Below are 20,650 nucleotides of genomic sequence, written 5' to 3'. Positions count from 1 at the left end.
GGTCAGAGCTAAGGACTAGTTGTGGGCAGTGGAAGCAGCCCCCACCGGTCAGTCCTACACTCACTGATGGGCTGATTGGAGTCTCCTGCCCAGGGATACAGGTGGATCCTATCATTTTAGTCTTAATAAAAGGATGGAAAAGCCAGAGGAGGAGCAGTCCTCCCCCTGGAGTGGGCTCCCGCCTGGCCCCCATTTCCCAAATTAATGCTTTTCTAGTCTCTTCTCCTTTGTGGGCGGCCCTCTCCAGAACCCGAACCCCGAACCGGAACCCTGACGACGTGGGACGTGAAAGGGGTTCCCACGTCCACCTTGCCCACGAGCCCCTCCCGAGACCTCTCTCCTCTAAGCCAGAATGTCTGCTCCACCAGCTGCTTCCTTCCTGTCTTCCAGCCACTGCTCCTCCCTCGCTCGGGGAGCGGCCACCAGGGGGCAGGACCCAGAGCAGGCACCTGCACCGCCCCTGCAGGAGCTGAGGTGCGGTGGGGGTAGGGAGGGGGCGCTGCGGGGCGCAGGCTCTGGCCCAGCCCCTCCCTTAGGAGATTTGGTGAAGGCCCAGGGGCAGCCCGCTGGTGTATGGAAGTTGATGAAGTTCAAGCACAACAACCAATCAGCTTTGCTCCAGTTTTATTATATAAAACTATTTACACCAACAGGGTTCTGGGCAAAAGTACAAATGAAATTACTGGTACAAAAGAGTTTTGCAAAGAAATATGGGTATGTCCTTCCAGAACGCAGTAAACATACAGATGCTGTCAGAAGCGCCACGGGTTCAAACCTCCTGTTTCCTCCACGCCATCACGCTTCCTGCATCCTGTGTGCAGGCCCTGCTCCGAGGGCGGGGGGGGGGCGGGGGGGGGGCGGCCTGGCAGAGAGGACAGACAGCAGACAGACAAATGCAGGATGCGCCAGGCCGCTGGAGCAGGGTGGGGTGTGTGTGTGTGTGTGCCCCTCCGAGTCCCGTCCCGGCACTGCCCTGCGGCCGCACAGCTGGGACAGGGCAGGCCCGGGCTGTATTGTAAAATCGCACTGTGGGCGGCCGTGCCCAGTCAGACCGAAGCTCTGAGCAGACTCCGATGGGACTGCACTGGAGCTTCCGGACCGGCCCTCGGACGGGTGCACACGCGGTGTGCGTGCCCGGTGTCAGACCGCATCGCCGTTCAGCTACATTCATCCACACGCCCGTCCGGGCCGCGCCGAGAAGCCTCCCGGGCACCCCAGGTGCCGTCTGGCCTCCCGAGACCCGTCGGCTGGGCTCCCAGGGCGGGTTCCTGGGCCCCGAGCCCATGGCTTCAGAAGGAACCCCGTCAGCTGCCAAGGGGCCGGCGCTGAGCTCACCGGAGGCTGCAGGGCAGGGGAGCGGGGAGCTGGCACCCGGCCTGTCTGCTGCCCGGCCGCTGGCCCGAGGACCACAGAGGCCCCGAGCCCCCGCCCATCTCAGCGACCTGCCCCCTGGTGCGCTCCCTCCGGGGCCCGTGGGCAGGCCGCACGGACACCTGTGTCCGAGAACGGAGCCCGCGGCCTTTCTGTGCACGGACACTGCCCGGCCCCCGGGGCCCCGGGCGGGGGAGAGGGGCCTTCCAGAGCGAGTCACCCTCCAGACGGCTTCTCAGAGGCCATCTCCCGGCCTGCGTCAGCGCCAGGGCAGCCCGAGCGTCCGGGCCGGGCACCGCCGGGCACCAGGCCTTCCCGGCCCGGCTGGCACCGCCTCGGCCGGGACAGGCCCTGGCGCTCTGTCACGGCGTATGGGGCGGGCAGCGGGTCCGGTTCCCGCAGCTTCACTGCCCCCAGGTGGGGGCGTCTCACGGCGAGGACCGGGGACCGGCGGTGTTTCTGTTCAGAGTCCCCGGGGGGCCGGGCTCCCGGTCATGCAGACCTCCCGCCGGCTGAGCGCCCGCCGGCTGAGCGGCGCCCGGCCCGGCCCCCGGCGGGCCCGGCTCCTCGCCGCCCTGGCCGCCGCTCCCCGCGCTCCCGTCCTCGATGGAGTAGTGGCCCGAGTCCTGGCTGGTCTGGGAGGCGTACGCCTTGTGGTCCTCGTCCCCGCGCGTCCCGCCTGCGGAGCCGGTGTCCGCGTTCTCGATGACGCAGCACTGCTCCGTCCGCTCCACGCTCGCCGGCAGCAGCAGGTTCTTCAGCGGCTCCTCGGGGAAGTACTGGGCGAGGAGAGGAGAGAGGAGGGGAGGGGAGGGGAGGGGAGGGGAGGGGAGGGGAGGGAAGGGGAGAGGAGAGGAGAGGAGAGGAGAGAAGAGGAGGGGAGGGGAGAGGAGAGGAGGGGAGAGGAGAGGAGAGGAGGGGATGGGAGAGGATGGGAGGGGAGGGGAGGGGAGAGGAGGGGAGAGAGGGGAAGGGAGGGGAGAGGAGAGAAGAGGAGGGGAGGGGAGAGGATGGGAGGGGAGGGGAGAGAGACGCCGTCAGAGGAGGAAGTCTGTGGCTCTCACAGCCGCAGCTCCACGACCGTCAGCTCCCAGCACGTCCGTGCAGCACAGCGCTCAGAACCACGGCCAGGGCGCCCGCACACGCGGTGCTGCCTGGCCCTCGAGGGAGGGAGTGACGGGACCGGAGACGGACGCACCGCGCCGGCGGGCAGAGGCCGAGGTCGGACAGCGAGAGCCGGGGACTGCGGGCATTTCACCGTGAAATAACAAAACCGAATATCCACCCTCAGAGCTCCAGCTGCACAAATGGTGAGTTAATGTTCCCTGTTCAGCAGGATCAGCTGTTCGGCCAGGACCAGCTGCTCAATGAGGACCAGCTGCTCAATGAGGACCAGCTGCTCAGTGAGGACCAGCTGTCCAGCAGGACCACTGCCCCAGCGAGCTGTCAGTGCTTTGGGAGCGGGCAGGAGGGCAGAGTCTGGAGGGAAGGTCTGGCTGGGCCCTGAGAGTGACACCCCACGGGCCTCCCCGGTCTCCCCGCTCACAGCTCTGCCGGAGCATCAGGCCCACCTCACAGCCAAGGGCATGCCAAGGTCACGGAGCTTCATGCAAACCCTCAGCTGGCACCGCTCAGCGGCTGCGCCTCCGCCCAAAGCTGAGGCTGTGCTGCGTCTGGGACCCGCCGGGCCGAGGCTGGGGCGCCCTCCTCACACCGTCCGCCTGCGAACCACTCGCGACAGGGACAGATGCCCCCCTGCCGGCCGGGGAGGCAGCCGAGGCCCGCCCGCCGAGGCCGCCTGGGGCCATCCCACGGTCCTGGGCGCAAACACCGGCCCGCGTGTCCCTGACAGCAGGGACCCGCTCCGGGAAGGGCCCCGCGCTCCGGGAGGGCCCCTCAGGAGGACAGCACCCCGCAGGGACCCGCTCCGGGAAGGGCCCCGCGCTCTGGGAGGGCCCGCAGGACAGCACCCAGCAGGGACCCGCTCCGGGAAGGGCCCCGCGCTCCGGGAGGGCCCCTCAGGAGGACAGCACCCCGCAGGGACCCGCTCGGAGAGGGCCCTGCGCTCCGGGAGGGCCCGCAGAAGGGCGGCACTCACCTCGCCGAGGGCGGAGGGCGGCCGCCCGGCCGGGAAGAACACGTAGTGGGCCAGCTTCCCCGCGGCGGCCAGCGCGCACAGCACCAGCAGGGCGGCCAGCGCGGCCAGCGCGGCGGTGAGGCCGGGCGCCAGCCGGGCTCCGGGGCCGCCTCCTGGAACAAGCACAGCACCGTCAGCGGTCCGCACGCAAACGCCCAGAGCCGCGCTCCAGGTGAGCGTGCGGGGAGGAAGTCTGGTTCTTAAAGTTTATTTAAAAATGTCTTTTCTTGATCTCAGAGAGGAAGGGAGAAACATCAATGATGACTTTCCCCCTTCCTCTGGGGAGCCTGCAGCTTGGGCCTGTGCCCTTGACCAGGATCTAACCCGGGACCCCTCAGTCCACAGCTGATGCTCTATCCACTGAGCCACACCAGCCAGGGCAGGAAATCTATTAAGTAAAAGTCTACTTAATAGCCTTAGAAACCCCTCTGGTGGCACCGCGCCTACACCACCTGCCTGGGAGGGCATCCGAGACCAGGGGCCAGCCTGACACAGCCCCCGACACCAGAGCCACCCAGCACCACACACACACACACACACACGCACACACACGGCCGCACGGGGACAGTGCCGGACGCGAGAACAGACCAGCCCGAGCTGTTCCCAGGAACACCAGCCCCGCGCAGCTGGCGGGCTCCCGGGACCGCTCCCCTGCGAGCCGGGACAGGGCGCTGGCTTGTGCTCGGGGCGGCCACCCAGGACACTGGCGGTGGGCGCGGGTGGAGTGAGAGCGTCAGACACTGGGCTGCGGGGGCCGTGTTTTCTAACCCCGGAGCCTGAGCTCATCAGACGCCTCTGCAGCGGACGCAGCACTGCTTCTCGGAGCGGAGTGATTTTGATGAAGGGGCATTTTTTTTTTTTTAAATCCTCGCCCAAGGACAGGTTTCCATTGGTTTTTAGAGGGAGTGGGAGAGCCGGAGAGAAATATCTAAGTGAGAGACGTCAATGGGTGGCCTCCCGCACGCTCCTTGACCAGGGCCCGGGCCGGGGATGTGCCCACAACCAAGGCCCTTGCCCCCGACGGGAATGGAACCCAGAATTGAACCCTCTCCGTGAGCGGGCGGCCAGGTGGAGGCCGCCGCTCAGGAGCCCGGGAGCCGCACCTGCCGCGGTCCGGGCGCACGCCGTGTTGCTGGGGCCGCTGTGCTGGCTCCGGGGCCCGGCCGCCAGCAGCGCCCGGGCGGCCGCGCAGTATACCGTCTGCGGCCGCAGGCCGGGCACCGGGAAGTCGGTCCTCTGCTCCACGATCGTCCTCTGAAAGACAAGCGCCGGGGAGCTCAGCCGCGGGCCTGGACACTCCCCAGTTCTCTGAGGCTCCAAGGCCGGGCCCCACGGCCGACACGGCTCGGGAGAGACATGCGATGGACAACACGCATGACCGGGCCAGTCAGCGGTGCTGCCCGAAGAGCACTGTGTTTTCAAGTTTAACTGAACAAGTTCTCATTGGCTTCAGAGGGGAGGGCCGGAGTGGGGGACATCCCCGACAAGAGGACAGCCGCGCCCGGCCTGCGCCCGCCCGGGGCGGAGGGCGACCGCGGGGCAGGGCTCCGTGCCCGCTGACCGCCGGCAGGCAGGGCGTCTCTGTCTCTCACTGCGTGTGTCAGGCCGCTTACAGAGCCGAGGACAGTGCCCGGGAAGGACCGGACAGAGAGCCAGCGGAGCCGGAGCTGTGGCTCCGGGAGAGAGAGGAGGGGCCTGGGCGAGCTGCCCACCGCCCCCGGGAGGGACAGCAGGCCCACAGAATCTTAAAGTCTAAACGTTTCCCTATAATCTTAGTGTCTTTAAAAAATACATGTGTATGGATTTCAGAGAGGAAGGGAGACAGAGAGAGAGAGAGAAATAATGAGAGAGAATCTAGAAGGGCTGCTTCCTGCACGCTCCCTCCTGGGGATCGGGCCTGCACCCCGGGCATGTGCTCTGACCGGGAATCAGACCGTGACCTCCTGGTTCATAGGCCAACACTCAATCACTAGGCCGCACCGGCCGAGCCACGCTTTATTTCCACTTAATTAAACTCAATCACAAAACTGCACTAGTCTTCACCTCTGCGTTTGTAGTGTTTTCCCAGAAACGGACTTCGTAGGTGAGCAGGTGCTGGAGCTCGGTCTGGTCCCGGAGGCCGAGGGCGACGTGGAGCGCGTGGCTGTCCAGGGCCTTCAAGGCCACGACCGGAGGCGGGATGGCGGCTGGGAGGAGGTCAGGCCCGGCGTGAACGGGGTAGAGGAGACCAAAGGGCCTCGGGGTGAGGAATTAGAATCAGAGCAGAAGTGACGGCTTACCTTGTCGCCCGGCATCGAACTTCAACTCCTCGGACCAGGAGGACGAGCGGGCGCGGCGGGAGGCCCGCACGCGGAGGTAGACCTCCTGCCGGAGCAGGCCCGGGGGCAGGGCGCAGCGGGCCCGGGGGGTGTGCTCACAGCCCTGCACCTGCGCCCACTTCTCCGGACTGCGTCCAGGGACCCTTTTCAGATAGGAGCTTTCCGGACAGACACAGATGGTTTGTGTTTAGTTCCAAACACCTGACTGGTAAGTGTTTACACGGAGGGCTTGTGCAGGCAGCCGCCCTGTGAGGGCGGGCTGGAAGGAGGGACCAGTGCGCCCGGGGCCGGAGCCATGTCACAGAACACACACACCTTACATCATTCATGTCACAGAACACACACCTTACATCATCACCCATGTCACAGAACACACACCTTACATCATCACCCATGTCACAGAACTCACACCTTACATCATCCATGTCACAGAACACACACACCTTACATCATCCATGTCACAGAACACACACCTTACATCATCACCCATGTCACAGAACACACACACCTTACATCATCACCCATGTCACAGAACACACAGCTTACATCATCCATGTCACAGAACACTCACCTTACATCATCCATGTCACAGAACACACACCTTACATCATCCATGTCACAGAACACACACACACCTTACATCACCCATGTCACAGAACACACACCTTACATCATCACCCATGTCACAGAACACACACCTTACATCATCACCCATGTCACAGAACACACACACCTTACATCATCACCCATGTCACAGAACACACAGCTTACATCATCCATGTCACAGAACACACACACCTTACATCATCATCCATGTCTCAGAACACACACCTTACACCATCCATGTCACAGAACACACACACCTTACATCATCCATGTCACAGAACACACACACCTTACATCATCACCCATGTCACAGAACTCACACCTTACATCATCACCCATGTCACAGAACACACACACCTTACATCATCCATGTCACAGAACACACACACCTTACATCATCCATGTCACAGAACACACACACCTTACATCATCCATGTCTCAGAACACACATCTTACATCATCATCCATGTCACAGAACACACACACCTTACATCATCCATGTCACAGAACACACACACCTTACATCATCCATGTCACAGAACACACACACCTTACATCATCCATGTCACAGAACACACACACCTTACATCATCCATGTCACAGAACACACACACCTTACATCATCCATGTCACAGAACACACACACCTTACATCATCCATGTCACAGAACACACACATATCTTACATCATCACCCATGTCACAGAACACACATATCTTACAACAGATGAAGACACGGAGGCCCAGAGAGGTCACACAACCACTGTCAGCAGCAGCCGCGGGCAGAGCCAGCGCTGGTATGAGATACCCCATCTACAACAATGCAACCAACACCACGATCGCGGGACCAGCCAGCGGCGGGGGGACCGGCCAGTGGCAGGGGGACCGGCCAGCGGTGGGGGGGGCCGGCCAGCAGTGGGGGGCCCGGCCAGCCGGTGGGGGAGACCGGCCAGCCGGTGGGGGGACCGGCCAGCCGGTGGGGGGACCGGCCAGGCGGTGGGGGGACCGGCCAGGCGGTGGGGGGACCGGCCAGGCGGTGGGGGGACCGGCCAGCCGGTGGGGGGACCGGCCAGGCGGTGGGGGCTGCAGGAGCACAGCCAGCGGGCAGCAGGTGAGGGGGCGTGCAGGCAGAACTTACTTGAGCCACTGGGCTTGAAACGTCACGTTGTCCAATGTGTAATCCCACCTGAGGACGTAGGTCTGGTTTTCCAGAACGACCATCACGTTTTCGGGAGCAGGCAGCTCACTTTCCACTGGAAGACACGGAACACACAGAAGCACGTCTGCTCGAGCGAAATCCCCGTGGCGCGGACGCTCCCGCTCAGCGGGCGGGGAGGGCGTGTGCGCGCTCACTGCGTGGTCTGTGCTCGTGCTGCGTGTGCACGCGTGCATGGCCATGCCACCTCGTGAGAGGATGGGAGGCCTGTGTACCGCTGACATACATGGCAAGCCTCGGCGTGTCAGCAGGAACAAGCGCTGTCACATGGATGCAGCAGGACCTTCTTTAAAACTTAAAGCTACAGAACACCAAGATGGCGGCCTAGGTAGACGCTGTACTTGCTGCCTCTTACAACCCATCAAAATGACAACTGAAGACAGAGCAGCGGTCATCCAGAACCACGGGGAAGCCAGCTGAGTGAAGAAGAACGTGCATGAGACTGGTGGGAGGTGTGCAGGCGTGGACGAGCTGGCACCCCGTGTGCTGCTTTTTCAATTGGAGGGAGATACATGCTCCAGCTGCCTCTGAACTCCAGTTCCAGGAGAGGCTCCGGGGAACCCAGTCACTTATGGGGAGAAACTGGGCTGTCTGGCATCGGGACAGGAATGCGAGGACGGCTTTCTTTCAAACAGAGGTGCTGGCAGCAGCCATTGTTCCTGCACTGGGACCTCACCAGTGCAGGGCAGACTGGCAGCCATTGCTGAGACCCTAACCCACCTAATTTACAATCCCGCCCAAGCAGTGCACCGAGGCTTTTGCATAGGAATGGCCTGTCCTTTCTCAGCCTGAAACCTGTCAAACAAGCTGCAGCTGGGTCAGGGAGCCGCAAAGCTATCAAAAGAAGGCCCAAGGCCGGCACCAGCAGCAGTCTACCTTGCTTCACAGCCGGGCTTTGTCTGAGCACTTCCAAACCCAGTACAAAGAGGAAGAATCTGTAGAGGTCTCTGTAGCTTCTGCTGGGTGGCCTCAGGCAGTGGCTGACTCGGCCCCTCCTTGAAGATCCAAGAGCCAGTGCACCCAGTGGTCATTATGAGACCATATCGGATTACAACTCTTCACATCCATAAGTGACACACTCAAGGGGCAGACTCAGTGAGCAACAAAGCCCCACAGAAGCAAGTCCTGCCCCAGAAGGGTGTCTCCTGCACAGCAGCGCTCCCATTGTAGACACAGATGATCCTCATATCCAATTGGCCTGGAAGACAATTCCTCCCAGTGATTCCAACAGCAATCAAGGCTTAACTACAGCAAGACTGTGCACACAGCCCACAAAGGGGTGCACCAAGAGTGTCCACCTCAGGTGACTAGGGAGGCTGAGCCACTGGGCCCTATAGGACACCTACCACACAAGGCCACTCCATCAACTCAAGGAGACTTAGCAGCTACCCAGTACATAGAAACAAACACAGGGAAGCAGCCAAAATGCAGAGACAAAGAAACATGCCACAAAAGAAATGGATAAAAGCAAAATACTGGATATAGAGTTTAAAATTTGGTTATAAGGTTACTCAAGATCGTCTAGAAACCTCTGAGGAACTTAGTGAGACCTTCAAGGATCTTAGTGAGAATGCCAAAAAAATGGAAAAGGACCAGTCAGAAATTAAGCATACACTGACTGAAATAAAGAATAATATATACAGAGATCCAACAGCAGACTAGAGAATCCCAAGAATCAAGTCAAAGATTTGAAATACGAGGAAGCAAAAAACACCCAACTGGAAAATCCAAAAATATGAAGATAGTGTAAAGAGCCTCTGGGACAACTTCAGAATTATGGGGGTGCCAGAAGAAGAGAGAGTGCAAGATACTGAAAACCTATTTGAAGAAATAATGACAGAAAACTTACCCCACCTGGTGAAAGAAATAGACTTACAAGTCCAGGAAGCACAGAGAACCCCAAACAAAAGAAATCCAAAGAGGACCACACCAAGACATGTCATAAATAAAATGCCAAGGGCAAAAGTCAGAGAGAATATTAAAAGTAGCAAGAGAAAAACAGTTACCTACAAGGGAGTACCCATACGATTGTCAGCTGATTTCTCAACAGAAACTATCCAGGCCAGATAGGAATGGCAAGAAATATTCAAAGTGATGAATAGCAAGAATCTATAACCAAGATTACTCTACCCAGCAAAGCTCTCAATTAGAATTGAAGGTCAGGTAAAGAGCTTCACAGACAGGAAAAGGTTAAAGGAGTTCATCACCACCAAACCAGGATTACATAAAATGCAAAAGGGTATTCTTTAGGAAGAGGAAGAAGAGAAAAAGGTAAAGATAAAAAATATGAACAAATATCTACCAACAAGTGAATCTAAAAATCAAGTGAATTAAAAATCTGATGAATAGAACAGACTGGTGAATGTAACAGAATCAGGGGCACGGAAAGGGAGCGGACTGGCAATTCTGGGGGGGAGAGGGTGTGCGGGGTGCGGGAAGACACTGGATGAAGAGTTTACACCTATGGATGAGGACAGTGAGGTGGTGAGGGCTTAGCGAGGGGCGGGAACCGGGAGGAGGGGTACTATGGGGGGAAAAGGAGGGACAGTTGTAATTATCTGAACCATAAAGATCAAAACAAAAAACAGAACCACTGCAAGTCCGCACATGCTGACAGGAGCCAGCCGCCTGCTCTCTGACCAATGGGCACGGGAGGAGGCAGGAGAGGAAACCACCACTTCACACGGTTTGACTTAAAAAACAAAGCACAGCCGGCTGGCCTGGCTCAGGGGCTGAGCATCAACCTGTGAGCCAGGAGGTCACGGTCGGATTCCTGGTCAGGGCACAGGCCCGGGTTTTGAACTCCAACCCCAGTAGGGGGCGTGCAGGAGGCAGCCGATCCATGCTGCTCTCTCATCATTGATGTTTCTCTCTCTCTCTCCCTCCCTCTCGTTTCCTTTTTGAAAACAACATTTTAAAAAATAAACTAGTAAATCTTTAAAAAACAAGCAAACAAAACCGCACAAAGTATACTATATTTACAATTAAAATAAACAACCCTGAGCTCCCACCCTGACCTGAATTGTTGGCAAGATGTCTCTGATGAGATAAATCTCCTGAGATGTTTCCATGGTAACACTTCGCCTGGAAGGCAGCTTTGCAAGGAGACCTGCCATGGCCACCTGTTTGTGGCTCTGACCCACGTTTGTGGCTTATGTAGCGCTTCTGTCTAACCGTCCACTGAGCCACCCCGGGGAGCTCGGCACCCACCGTGCAGGGCGCCCGCCCGGCTCACCTGGGGTGCGGATGCAGCGCGCGGGGCTGAAGGCCGCGGGGTTCCGGTGCAGCAGCAGGCGTGCCTGCGCCGTCACGCAGTAGGTGGTCTCCGGCAGGAGCCCGTGGACTTTGGTCCTGGGGTTTCGGGAGCGAAGGGTTTTGTTCCACGCCTGTAGCAGAGGCACGGCCGAGCGTCAGGGCCGGCGTCAGGGCGGGCGTCAGGGCGGGCGGCCCGCGCCCGGCCGCCCGGGGGGCCGGCTCACCTGCGGCCCCGTGGCATTGCCCCAGATGACCACGCTGTACAGGAAGCTCCCGCGGTCCAGCTGCCACATGCCGTCCGCAGCGCCGGGCGGCGAGATGTTCACCGCCACGGCCTTGTCTTCGGCTTCCAGGTGGACCTCCGGGGGGCCGATCCGAGCTGTGAGACCGGGACTCTGTGAGCGCCACGACCACGGCGCCACGCACCCGCCCTCTGGTGCTCCGCCCGAGCCTCCCAGCGGGACAGTCCCTGCGAGCCACTGCCTGGGGGAAGCAGAACCCCGGAGACACATGTGTGACAGGCGTGCTGTAAGGAAACATGACGATTACACAGGGACGGAGGATGAGCGAGGGGCATCAGGTGAGTTAGTCAGTCAGGGGGAGCCTCCGAGACGTGACCGAATCGGGGAGCCACCACGCGAACAGCTAGGGGAAAGTGTGCCCAGCCGGGCACTCGGCCCAAGCCCTGAGGATGGGCGGGGGCTACCGTGTTCAAGACGGGAGGGGCCTGGAGGGGCTGCGTGGTGGACAATGAGGCCAGAGAGGTCACTCGTGGCCAGGCGGTCTGAGGGCCGTGATTGGATGAATGCTATGATCGGATTTATATTTGGGCCCAGCCGGGATGGCACAGTGGTTGAGCATCAACCCATGAACCAGGAGATCACGGTGTGATTCCCGGTCAGGGCACAGGCCTAGGTTGTGAGCTTGATCCCCAGTAGGGGGCATGCAGGAGGCAGCCGATCAATGATTGTTTCTCAACGTTGATGTTTCTATCTCTCCCTTCCTCTCTGAAATCAAGAAAAGTGTCCTATAAAGAGCTGGGATGCTAATTAGACCGTCTGGATGACCCTCCGGACGACCTTCCAGGCGAAGCTGGGCTGTGGGGGCCGAGCCCGTGCGTGAATCCGTGCACCGGGCCTCCAGTGTGCGCACGAAAGAGGGAGCTCGCTCGTCCTGCAGGGGGCGGTGTGGGGAGCGAACGGCCCGCCGCTGCATCCAGCGGCTCTCACCTTGCTGGTATGGGACAAACGGGTCAAGCTCATGCCACGGAGAGGTGCGGCCCCCGTCTTCCGCTCTTACTCGCAGTCTGACTTCCTCGTAAGCATACGGGTGGAGGGAGGAAAAGTCGCAGGTGGCACTCATCACATGTTGACACCCAGGCAGTTCTGTCCAAATATCCACCATCCCGGGTCTTCAAACGAAAAGGCAAGAGAACTCGTGAGCGACCGTCTGAGCGACGCGTGCAGCTGGCTCACGGACACCTCCACTCCCTTCTGTCCGCGAACATGTCAGTGCCCCTTCCAGCTTTTCGAGGCAGACAGACGCAGCGCTGGGCCACAAAGGCGGTCTGAAGGAGTGACTGCTGAACACACAGTTCTGTAAGTTCGTGGGGGAAGCAGAGAGAATGGCCCTCGAGCAGAAGTGGACGGTGCTGGCAGCAGCTGTGCCCGCTGCCCCCACTTCATTCCTGGACCTTCTGCTCCTCTGGGGAACCCGGGACTGCGGCTGATGGCCCCGCTGGTCTGCTCCCAGGAGCAGCCACCGGCCCCGAGCGAGTCCGAGCCTCCTCTGCCCTCCCACCGAGAACCCTCTGCCTGCTGACGGCCTCCTGCTGTCCCCTCACCGGAAACAAGGGCTCACAGAACTCTCACTGACAGCGCCCCAAATGGACCAGGCGCAGGCCGTGCAGGGCAGGGCGGGCAGGGGCAGGGCGGGCAGGCGCAGGCCGTGCAGGGGCAGGGCGGGCAGGGGCAGGCCGTGCAGGGCAGGGCGGGCCGTGGAGGCAGCGCGGGGGATCCCACTCTGCCGAGCGGCCCTGCACTGGGAACTGGTCTGAGAGGCACTTGTCCAGCTCAGGCCACAGGCCCAGCGTTAGCTGGTTCTGGGATAACATTATAGACTTTGTTTTAAAGATGCTTATGACAACAGAAACTAGGAATGGTACCCAAATAACATTGGTGCTGACCCCATTTCAAGTCTACCTTATTTTTTAAAAAGGAAACATTTAAAAAATTACCAAAAACAGCCCAGCCGGTTCAGCTCGACCCATGTCCCGGGAGGTCCCGGTGCGGTGCCCGGTCAGGACACAAACGCACGGAGCTGCCGACGACACCATCCAACACGGACACGCGGAGCCTGGCGGAGGCCTGTGCACTCTCCCGCCCTCCGCGGCCGCGAAGCTCCAGCTCCGGCCGGGACGGAGACGGGGCGACTGTGGGCTGAGCTGCCGCCATTGCCACCCCCAGCCCCCTGGCGGCAAAGCCAAAGAGAAGTTCCACTACCTCTCTGTTTGCAGAGACGAATCTCTGAGGATTATGTGGACATAACATTTCTCTAAGAACTGGGGGAAAGCCCCAAGTGTTCCAGAAATCGGAACAGAAATGGTGGCATCAGAACTATAAACTGTTCAGAAGCTCTGCCACGGACACACGCGCACACACACACACACACACACACACACACACGCACACACGTACATTTGGTAATCTGCCGACACAGCCACGGCCCCCGCGGGCTCCCAGGTCCGGTCCCACCGCAGCGTGAAGGTGTCATCGATGATGTCGACGCTCACATTTTGGGGAGGTGCTGGCCTTGTGCCCCCTGCACAGGGAACAGAGAGAGGAGTCACGGACACACTGCGGACAGTAGGCTGTCCTCTCCCCTCCTCATCGCTATGAGCAGGGAGACATGGACATGTGACAGAGGTCAGTGTACGAAAACCCAAGACCACACTGACTGCTCCCAGCACCGGGGCGTCAGCTAGCTACCTCTCCGCCCGAGGGCCGGGAAAGACGGAGTGTCTTAACCTGTAAAAAGTGTTGTATGTCCCCGTGACGGCGGAAAACCAAAGGGGGGAAAAGTAGGCTTTGTCTCTTTAAAAATAATATTTTACTGACCTCAGAGAGGAAAGGAGAGGGAGAGAGAGAAACATCTGTGATGAGAATCATAGAACGGCTGCCTCCGGGACGCCCCGCACTGGGCTTGTGCCCGGACCAGGAAGTGCACCGTGACCTCCTGGTTCATAGGTCGCCATTCACCCACGGAGTCCCCGGCTGGGCTGGCTTTGTCTGAGAGAATGTTCTCTGTACAGAGGAGTTTGTGTCTGGCCGGGAAGCCACAAGACCCCAAGGAAACCGCACTCTTGTTGATCAGCCTCAAGTTGGGGCCACATTCTCCGCTCTGCCTCCTGCCCCGCAGAGCAGGAGCAGCGGATTCAGAGCTGCCGCCGTCCCGGGAGGGCAGAGACCGGGTCTGCACGGTGACCTGCCGGCCACGCCCTCAGGCCCTGAGAAGTCAGGGAGCCTCCTGGGCCCTCAAGGGCCGCAGAGGCCCACTTTCTTGCCTCCCAGCGCACCCCTCCCACCGCTGCGTACTCTCTCCCGTTCTCCCCTTTCTGGTAACGGCAACCCATCTCTTCTCTGACCCCCAATCCTCCTAGACCAGCTCCACTGAGCCCTTCCAGCAGCCTTCCTCCCGCCTGAGCCGCTCACCCCACGGGATCGCTCAGCGCTCAGTGCCACGCTGGGCACACGGCTTCAGTGCACGAAGGCCTGGTTTTTCTGAGTGACGGGCCGGGTTTCAGATTTACTTCCGGTCCTTACCACGTTCCCGGTTTTACTTCTGCCAGCCCGTGCCTCCTGTGGATTCCGCAGCAGCAGGGGCTGGGCCGGGCAGAGCCCGCTCACCTGGGCGGCGCTGCTGCCTCTGGGCTGGAGATGTCGGTGCGGAGCCAAACGTGGGGGAGGGGCGGCTGGAAAGAACGTTTTCTGACTTCTTAAAAAATGTGCGCAGGTGTCAGTGAGTGTCCCCGCCTCTTTCCTACTTCACCTCGTGTTCGCTGAGACTTCATCCCTGAGCGGACACCTCCCCTGCCCCTCCTCTGAGCTCAGCTCCCACGGCTGGCTGAGTGTTATCGGTTCCAGGCCTCAAAGGCAGAGGCTGGGTTTATGGGGCAGACAAAGGATCTGGTGGCATCTGGGTGTCCACTCCAGAGCATCCTGTTCCTATGGTCCTCGGCTGGACAGGCAGAGGGGCTCTGACGGTGTGACCAGGGGTCCCTCAGGGCCTCGGCCCTTCTGCCGAAGGAGGGGGGGCTGAGGGCGCGGCGAGATCAGGTCAGTGGAAACCGGGAGGTGGGTTTATCAAACAGGATTTTAGATTACACAGGTTTCATTCTATCACTGTTAGCAACATCCTTTTGATAGTTTGTTTCACCCCTTTAGCATGTACGTTATACAAACGGGCACTTAATCCAAACCTCTGTGTATATACCTGGCTGCCCCCACCTTCACATCAATAACCAGACGCATGTTTACGAGATTTTAAAGCGACATGAGTCCTAGCACATACGTCCGTACAAAGAGAGTTTTCCTCCAACAGCTCGGATGCTTGTCTTAGGTGAGGGCACCAGGAGGTTTAAAATATGAGTACTTGATGCCGAAACCGGTTTGGCTCAGTGGATAGAGCGTAGGTCTGTGAACTGAGGGGTCCCAGGTTCGATTCCGGTCAAGGGCGTGTACTTAGTTGCAGGCACATCCCCAGTAGAGGGTGTGCAAGAGGCAGCTGGTTGGTGTTTCTCTCTCATCGATGTTCCTAGGGCTCTATCCCTCTCTCTTCCTCTCTGTAGAAAATCAATAAAATATATTAAAAAATAAAATTACGAGTACCGTACTTGAAAGGCAGAGCAACACGATGATCTAAGGCAGGGTTAACGCTTCATTTAGTTTTGAGCATTACTATTCCTTCGGAGAAGAAAAGTAGGTTAATGGAAGGCGGGCTCTGTGCCGATTCCCAGAATCTGATTTCCCAGCCGCCTCAGGCCAGTGACTCAGCCTCTCTGCAGCACAGGCCAGGAGGAGGGCAGGGCGGTGCCTCGGATCCTACAGGAGTTCACACCGTTACAATACCTGGAGTGCCTGGTGTGCAGTTAAGAGCTCAGTACATGCCAGCTGCGTATAAAACTTAGTTAGCCCTGGCCAGTCTGGCTCAGTAGACAGAGTGTCCGCCTGCGGACTGAAGGGTCCCAGGTTCCATTCTGGTCAAGGGCACAGGACCGGGTTGGGGGCTCCATCCCCAGTAGGGGGCGTGAGGGAGGCAGCTGATCAGTGATTCTCATCATTGATGTTTTCTGTCTCTCTCCCTCTCCCTTCCTGTCTGAAGTCAATAAAAAATATATAAAAATGGCCAAAACCGATCTGGCTCAGTGGATAGAGCGCAGCCTGCAGACTGAAAGGTCCCGGGTTCGATTCCAGTCAAGGGCACATGCCTTGGTTGCGGGCACATCCCCAGTAGGGAGTGTGCAAGAGGCAGCTGATCGATGTTTCTCTCATCAATGTTTCTAACTATCTCTCTCCCTTCCCCTCTGTAAAAAATCAATAAATAAGTAAATATATATATATATATATATATATATATATATATATATATATATATATGACTTACTTTTAGCAGCTCTCTGCTAATCCAAATTAAAATTTGGATCTTTTAAAAAATATATTTTTAACTTTTCAATTACAGATCTTAATGCACATCCTCCTGGAATGTTAATTTTACGAGAAAACTCTGGGGAAACTCCTGTTGAAGCAAACACTAGCTAATGCAAATGCCCATGGACCAAAGGAATCAGAAATTACCCCGGGGGCACCGAGGCCCCCCACCGCCCACATACCATCCTGGGCCCGTGCCTGCGGCAGGGTCTGAGAAAGGGGCGCCACATTGGGGTGCACTTCTCTGGGCCAGCAGTTCAGCATCTGAGCCCCTGGGCAGCCTCCCCGGACCCCGGATTCCTGCCCCAGCAGGCCACCCCCGCCCCTCGTCCCGGCTGCGGCCAGGCAGCACCCCGGGGCCCGGGCGGGGGCCGCAGGGAGGGGCACTCCTCCTTCGGGGCGACTTTCAGTGGGCGCGCCGGTCCCACGTCCCGCGGCCCCGCCTCCCGCGGGGCGAGCTCTCGCAGGTCGGAGGAGCCGGCTTCGGGGCACAGCTCCCGGCCAGAGCCGAGCGCGGAACGGCCGGCCGGGCGGCCCGGCCCGCGGGCTCCGGCACCGGCGCCCGGGACGGGCGGGGCCGGGAGCGGGGGGCCCGGAGCGGCGGGGCGGGGACGCCGGGCGGGGACCGGGACGGCGCGGGCCACGGAGCTCCGCCGCCACCTCCTCCCGTTCGAGTCTCCAGCCCACGAGCGCCGCGGCCGCGGAGACCTAGGTCCCCCGGACCCTCGTGCGGGCGCCCACCCCCCCGGCGCCCCCACTGACACACACACACACACACATCTTCCTCTCTCACCTGCCGCTGCGGGCCGCACCCAGGGCGCCCCGGCCACCAGCACCGCGGCCGTCACTCCCAGGAGGGCGAGCATCCTCCCGGCCGCCCGCCGGCCGCACTCACGCCGGGCGCGCTCCTCGCTGTGCGGCGCCCCAGGCTGTCATCTCCGGCGGCGGCCCGGCCCGGCGCTCGCCCCGCCCTCCCTCGGCCCGCCCCTCGGCCCGCCCAGCCTCCGCGCATGCGCCTCCCGCCCCACACTCCGCCCACTTCCCTCGCGCACACGCCTTACGCCATCACGCTCCGCCCACTTCCCTCGCGCACGCGCATCCCGCCCCCACACCCCGCCCGCCGCCTCCGGGCACGCGCATCCCGCCCCCACACTCCGCTCACTTCCCTCGCGCACGCGCCGCGGTCCCTCCGCCAGGCCTGGTGCCCGCGGCGTGGGTGGCGCGCGCCCGGGGTGTCAGCCTGGCGGCTCCTCCTGGCGCCCCGCTTTCCCCGCGGGGACTGCCCACTCGAGGCCCCCTTCCCCTTCTTCCTCCTCCTTCCTCCCGCCCCTCCACCCCCGCGCCCCGAGAGCCGCCTCCCGGCGCCCCGGTCCTCACCGCGGGCGCCGCGTGGCCACTGCGCCTGCGCAGGCCTCGCCGTCCGGGGCTCGGCCCTCCCCGCGGGCCCGGGCCTCGGGGGCGGCGAGGCCGGAAGCGGGCGCTGCGGGCGGGAGGGCGGGCCGGTGGGCCTGTGCGGGGCGCTGCCGGCCCGGGACCGTGGTTTCCGGGGCGCCCGGCGGAGGGGCGAGCGGGCGGGGCGGAGAGCGGGCCCCGCGGACCCCTGTCAGCCATCGCTGGGCCCGCCCGCGGACGGCCAGTGCCGTCACCGGTGAGGAAAGAGCCAAATGGAGACGATGGACGAGGGTGAGGGCCAGTCAGGCCTCGCCGCCCGCAGCGCCGGAGGCTGCCGGCCCGGCCCGCGGGACGAGGGTTCGGAGCGAACCCGGCGGCGGATGTCCGCGGTCCGAGGCCCCCGGGGCCCCCCGGCTCCCCCCTGAACCCCCCCTGACCCGGCCCCCGGGGACACCCTGACCCCCCCCCGTCCCCGGGGACACCCTGACCCCCCCCCCGGGGCCCCCCCTGCTCCCGTGACCCCCCTCCCCCGCTCCCCTGGAAAACCCCGGAGGAGACGGACGACGGAGGGAGATCCCGGCGTGTGGCTGAGTCACACTCACAAGGTTTCCCAGACGCTGACGGACTAAATCCCGTTTTTATTAAATTCCACTTCCTGTTGTCAAAGCTCTGGCGAACCGGCCGGAGGAGGCTGCCCTTTCCCATGCGGACCGCGGGCCCCGGACCACACACTGCACCTGCACCTGAGAGGGTTTGGAGTATGTTGCCCTGCACACACTCACACTCACACCACAACACCACACACACACACACACACAGACACACTCATACACACATAAACACACTTAAACACACACACAGACACTGACACACACCACAATATACCACACACACACACTCATACACAGACACACTCACACACACAGGCACACGCACACACTCATACACACACACACAGACACTGACACACACACCACAATATACCACACACACTCATACACACACACCACAGTATGCCACTCATACACATACACACACACACGCACAGACAGACACACTGACACACACACACACACACTCTTCTGGACAGCTGGAGTTCTTACAGATGCACACAGTGTTTTTGGTAACATCACATTGAGCACTAACCGGTGTGGCTCAGTGGATATATCGTCGGCCTGTGGACTGAAGGGTCCTGGGTTCAATTCCGGTCAAGGGCATGTGCCTTGGTTGCGGGCACATCCCCAGTGGGGGGTGTGCAAGAGGCAACAGATCGATGTTTCTCTCTCATCGATGTTTCTAACTTATCTCCATCTCCCTCTCTATAAAAAAATCAATAAAATATATTTTTTAAAAAATAACATCCAAATGAAAATATCCCCAAGTATATTTTAAAATGCAAGAGTTAGCCCGGCTGGCGTGGCTCAGTGATTTAGCGTGGACTTATGAACCAGGAGGTCAGGGTTCGATTCCCAGTCAGAGCACCTGTGCAGGGTGCAAGTTCCATCCCCAGTGGGGGTGTGCAGGAGGCAGCTGATCCATGATTCTCATCATTGATGTGTCTCTCACTTCCTCTCTGAAGCCAATAAAATATATATATATATATATATATATATATATATATATATATATATATAGTATATATATATATGAGTGAGCTCTGGGGGGACTTGACCTGGGCTGCGCTCCCAGCTCTGTCAGCCGGGGACCGGGCTGTTTAATCTTGTTTCCTTATGGAGGCTGTAAGAGGACACGCCACAAGGCTGTGGGGAGGGTTACATTCAGTAACGCATGTAGAGAGTGCAGTGTCTGGCATATGGTGTTCAATAAATATTGGCATACACACACACACACACACATATATATATACACACACACAGAGATATATATATCTTTGATTTCAGCCCTCAACCATGACCTCCAACCATTGAGCCACACCAGCCGGGCTAAATACTGGCTATTTTCACCCGAGAAAGGCTCAGGGGGAAGAGTCAGTTCTGCCTGAGAAACCTGAGGGGTCATATGACCCAGCCCTCACACTTTCCTTCTCCAACCTCCATGGGCTGAAACCGAGAGCCTGCACTTCCTGCCCAGCTCGCCCACACTCCTCACTCAGCAGGTGCTCTCCCTCCGCTGCCAGCTGCTCACCCCACTCACCCACGCCAGAGCCGGCCTCCGCCACCAGCACCACCTGCTCCTCGCTGTACCCGCCGCCCTCCCCTGCCCGCCTCCTGTTGGGAGGAGACACCCTCCCCTAGCTGAAGGGTAAGCTCTCCAGCTGTTTGCTCGTTTTTTTTAATTCTCACTGGAGGATACTTTTCCATTGAGTGGGAGAGAGAGGGAGAGACAGAGAGAAACATCGATGGTTGCCTCCTGCACGAGCCCCGACCAGGGCCTGGGCCGGAGAGGAGCCTGCAATTGAGGTGCGTGTCCTTGACCGGACTCGAACCCAGGACCCTTTGGTCCACAGGATAATGCTCTATCCACTGAACCACCTCAATTGGCTGCCTCCTGCACATGCCCTGGCCAGGGCTGGGAATTGAACCTGCAACTTGTGCCCTTGACTGGGTATCAAACCTGTGACCCTTCGTCCGGAAGCCAATGCTTTAACCGCTGAGCTGTGGGAAGCCGTGTTCCGTGGGGCCTGAGGGCAAG

General features: G+C 59.9%; 1 protein-coding gene across 3 annotated transcripts; it reads right to left on the bottom strand.

The window, feature by feature from the left end:
- Window positions 1–607: 607 nt before the first annotated feature.
- On the bottom strand, window positions 608–17,566 carry IFNAR1 (interferon alpha and beta receptor subunit 1). Of its 3 annotated transcripts, none has more exons than XM_084874240.1 (11): window positions 17,400–17,566; window positions 13,598–13,721; window positions 12,131–12,312; window positions 11,126–11,280; window positions 10,882–11,032; window positions 7,569–7,683; window positions 5,788–5,984; window positions 5,552–5,694; window positions 4,612–4,762; window positions 3,470–3,621; window positions 608–2,150 (listed from the first exon to the last, which is right to left on the bottom strand). In XM_084874240.1, exons 1-11 carry the CDS (start codon window positions 17,470–17,472, stop codon window positions 1,800–1,802), a joined length of 1,794 nt encoding a protein of 597 aa, XP_084730366.1. In that variant the 5' UTR covers window positions 17,473–17,566; the 3' UTR covers window positions 608–1,799. The 3 variants fall into 3 exon arrangements, with proteins under 3 accessions (XP_084730366.1, XP_084730367.1, XP_084730365.1); XM_084874241.1 differs by lacking the exon at window positions 17,400–17,566 and adding an exon at window positions 16,789–17,005 and having other exon boundaries at window positions 5,788–5,954; XM_084874239.1 differs by lacking the exon at window positions 17,400–17,566 and adding an exon at window positions 16,789–16,999.
- Window positions 17,567–20,650: the final 3,084 nt, after the last annotated feature.

This window comes from Pipistrellus hanaki, assembly GCF_964339955.1.
Source record: "Pipistrellus hanaki genome assembly, chromosome: 2".
Classification (NCBI taxonomy): Eukaryota; Metazoa; Chordata; class Mammalia; order Chiroptera; family Vespertilionidae; genus Pipistrellus; species Pipistrellus hanaki.
This window is presented reverse-complemented; position numbering and strand designations above follow the sequence as displayed.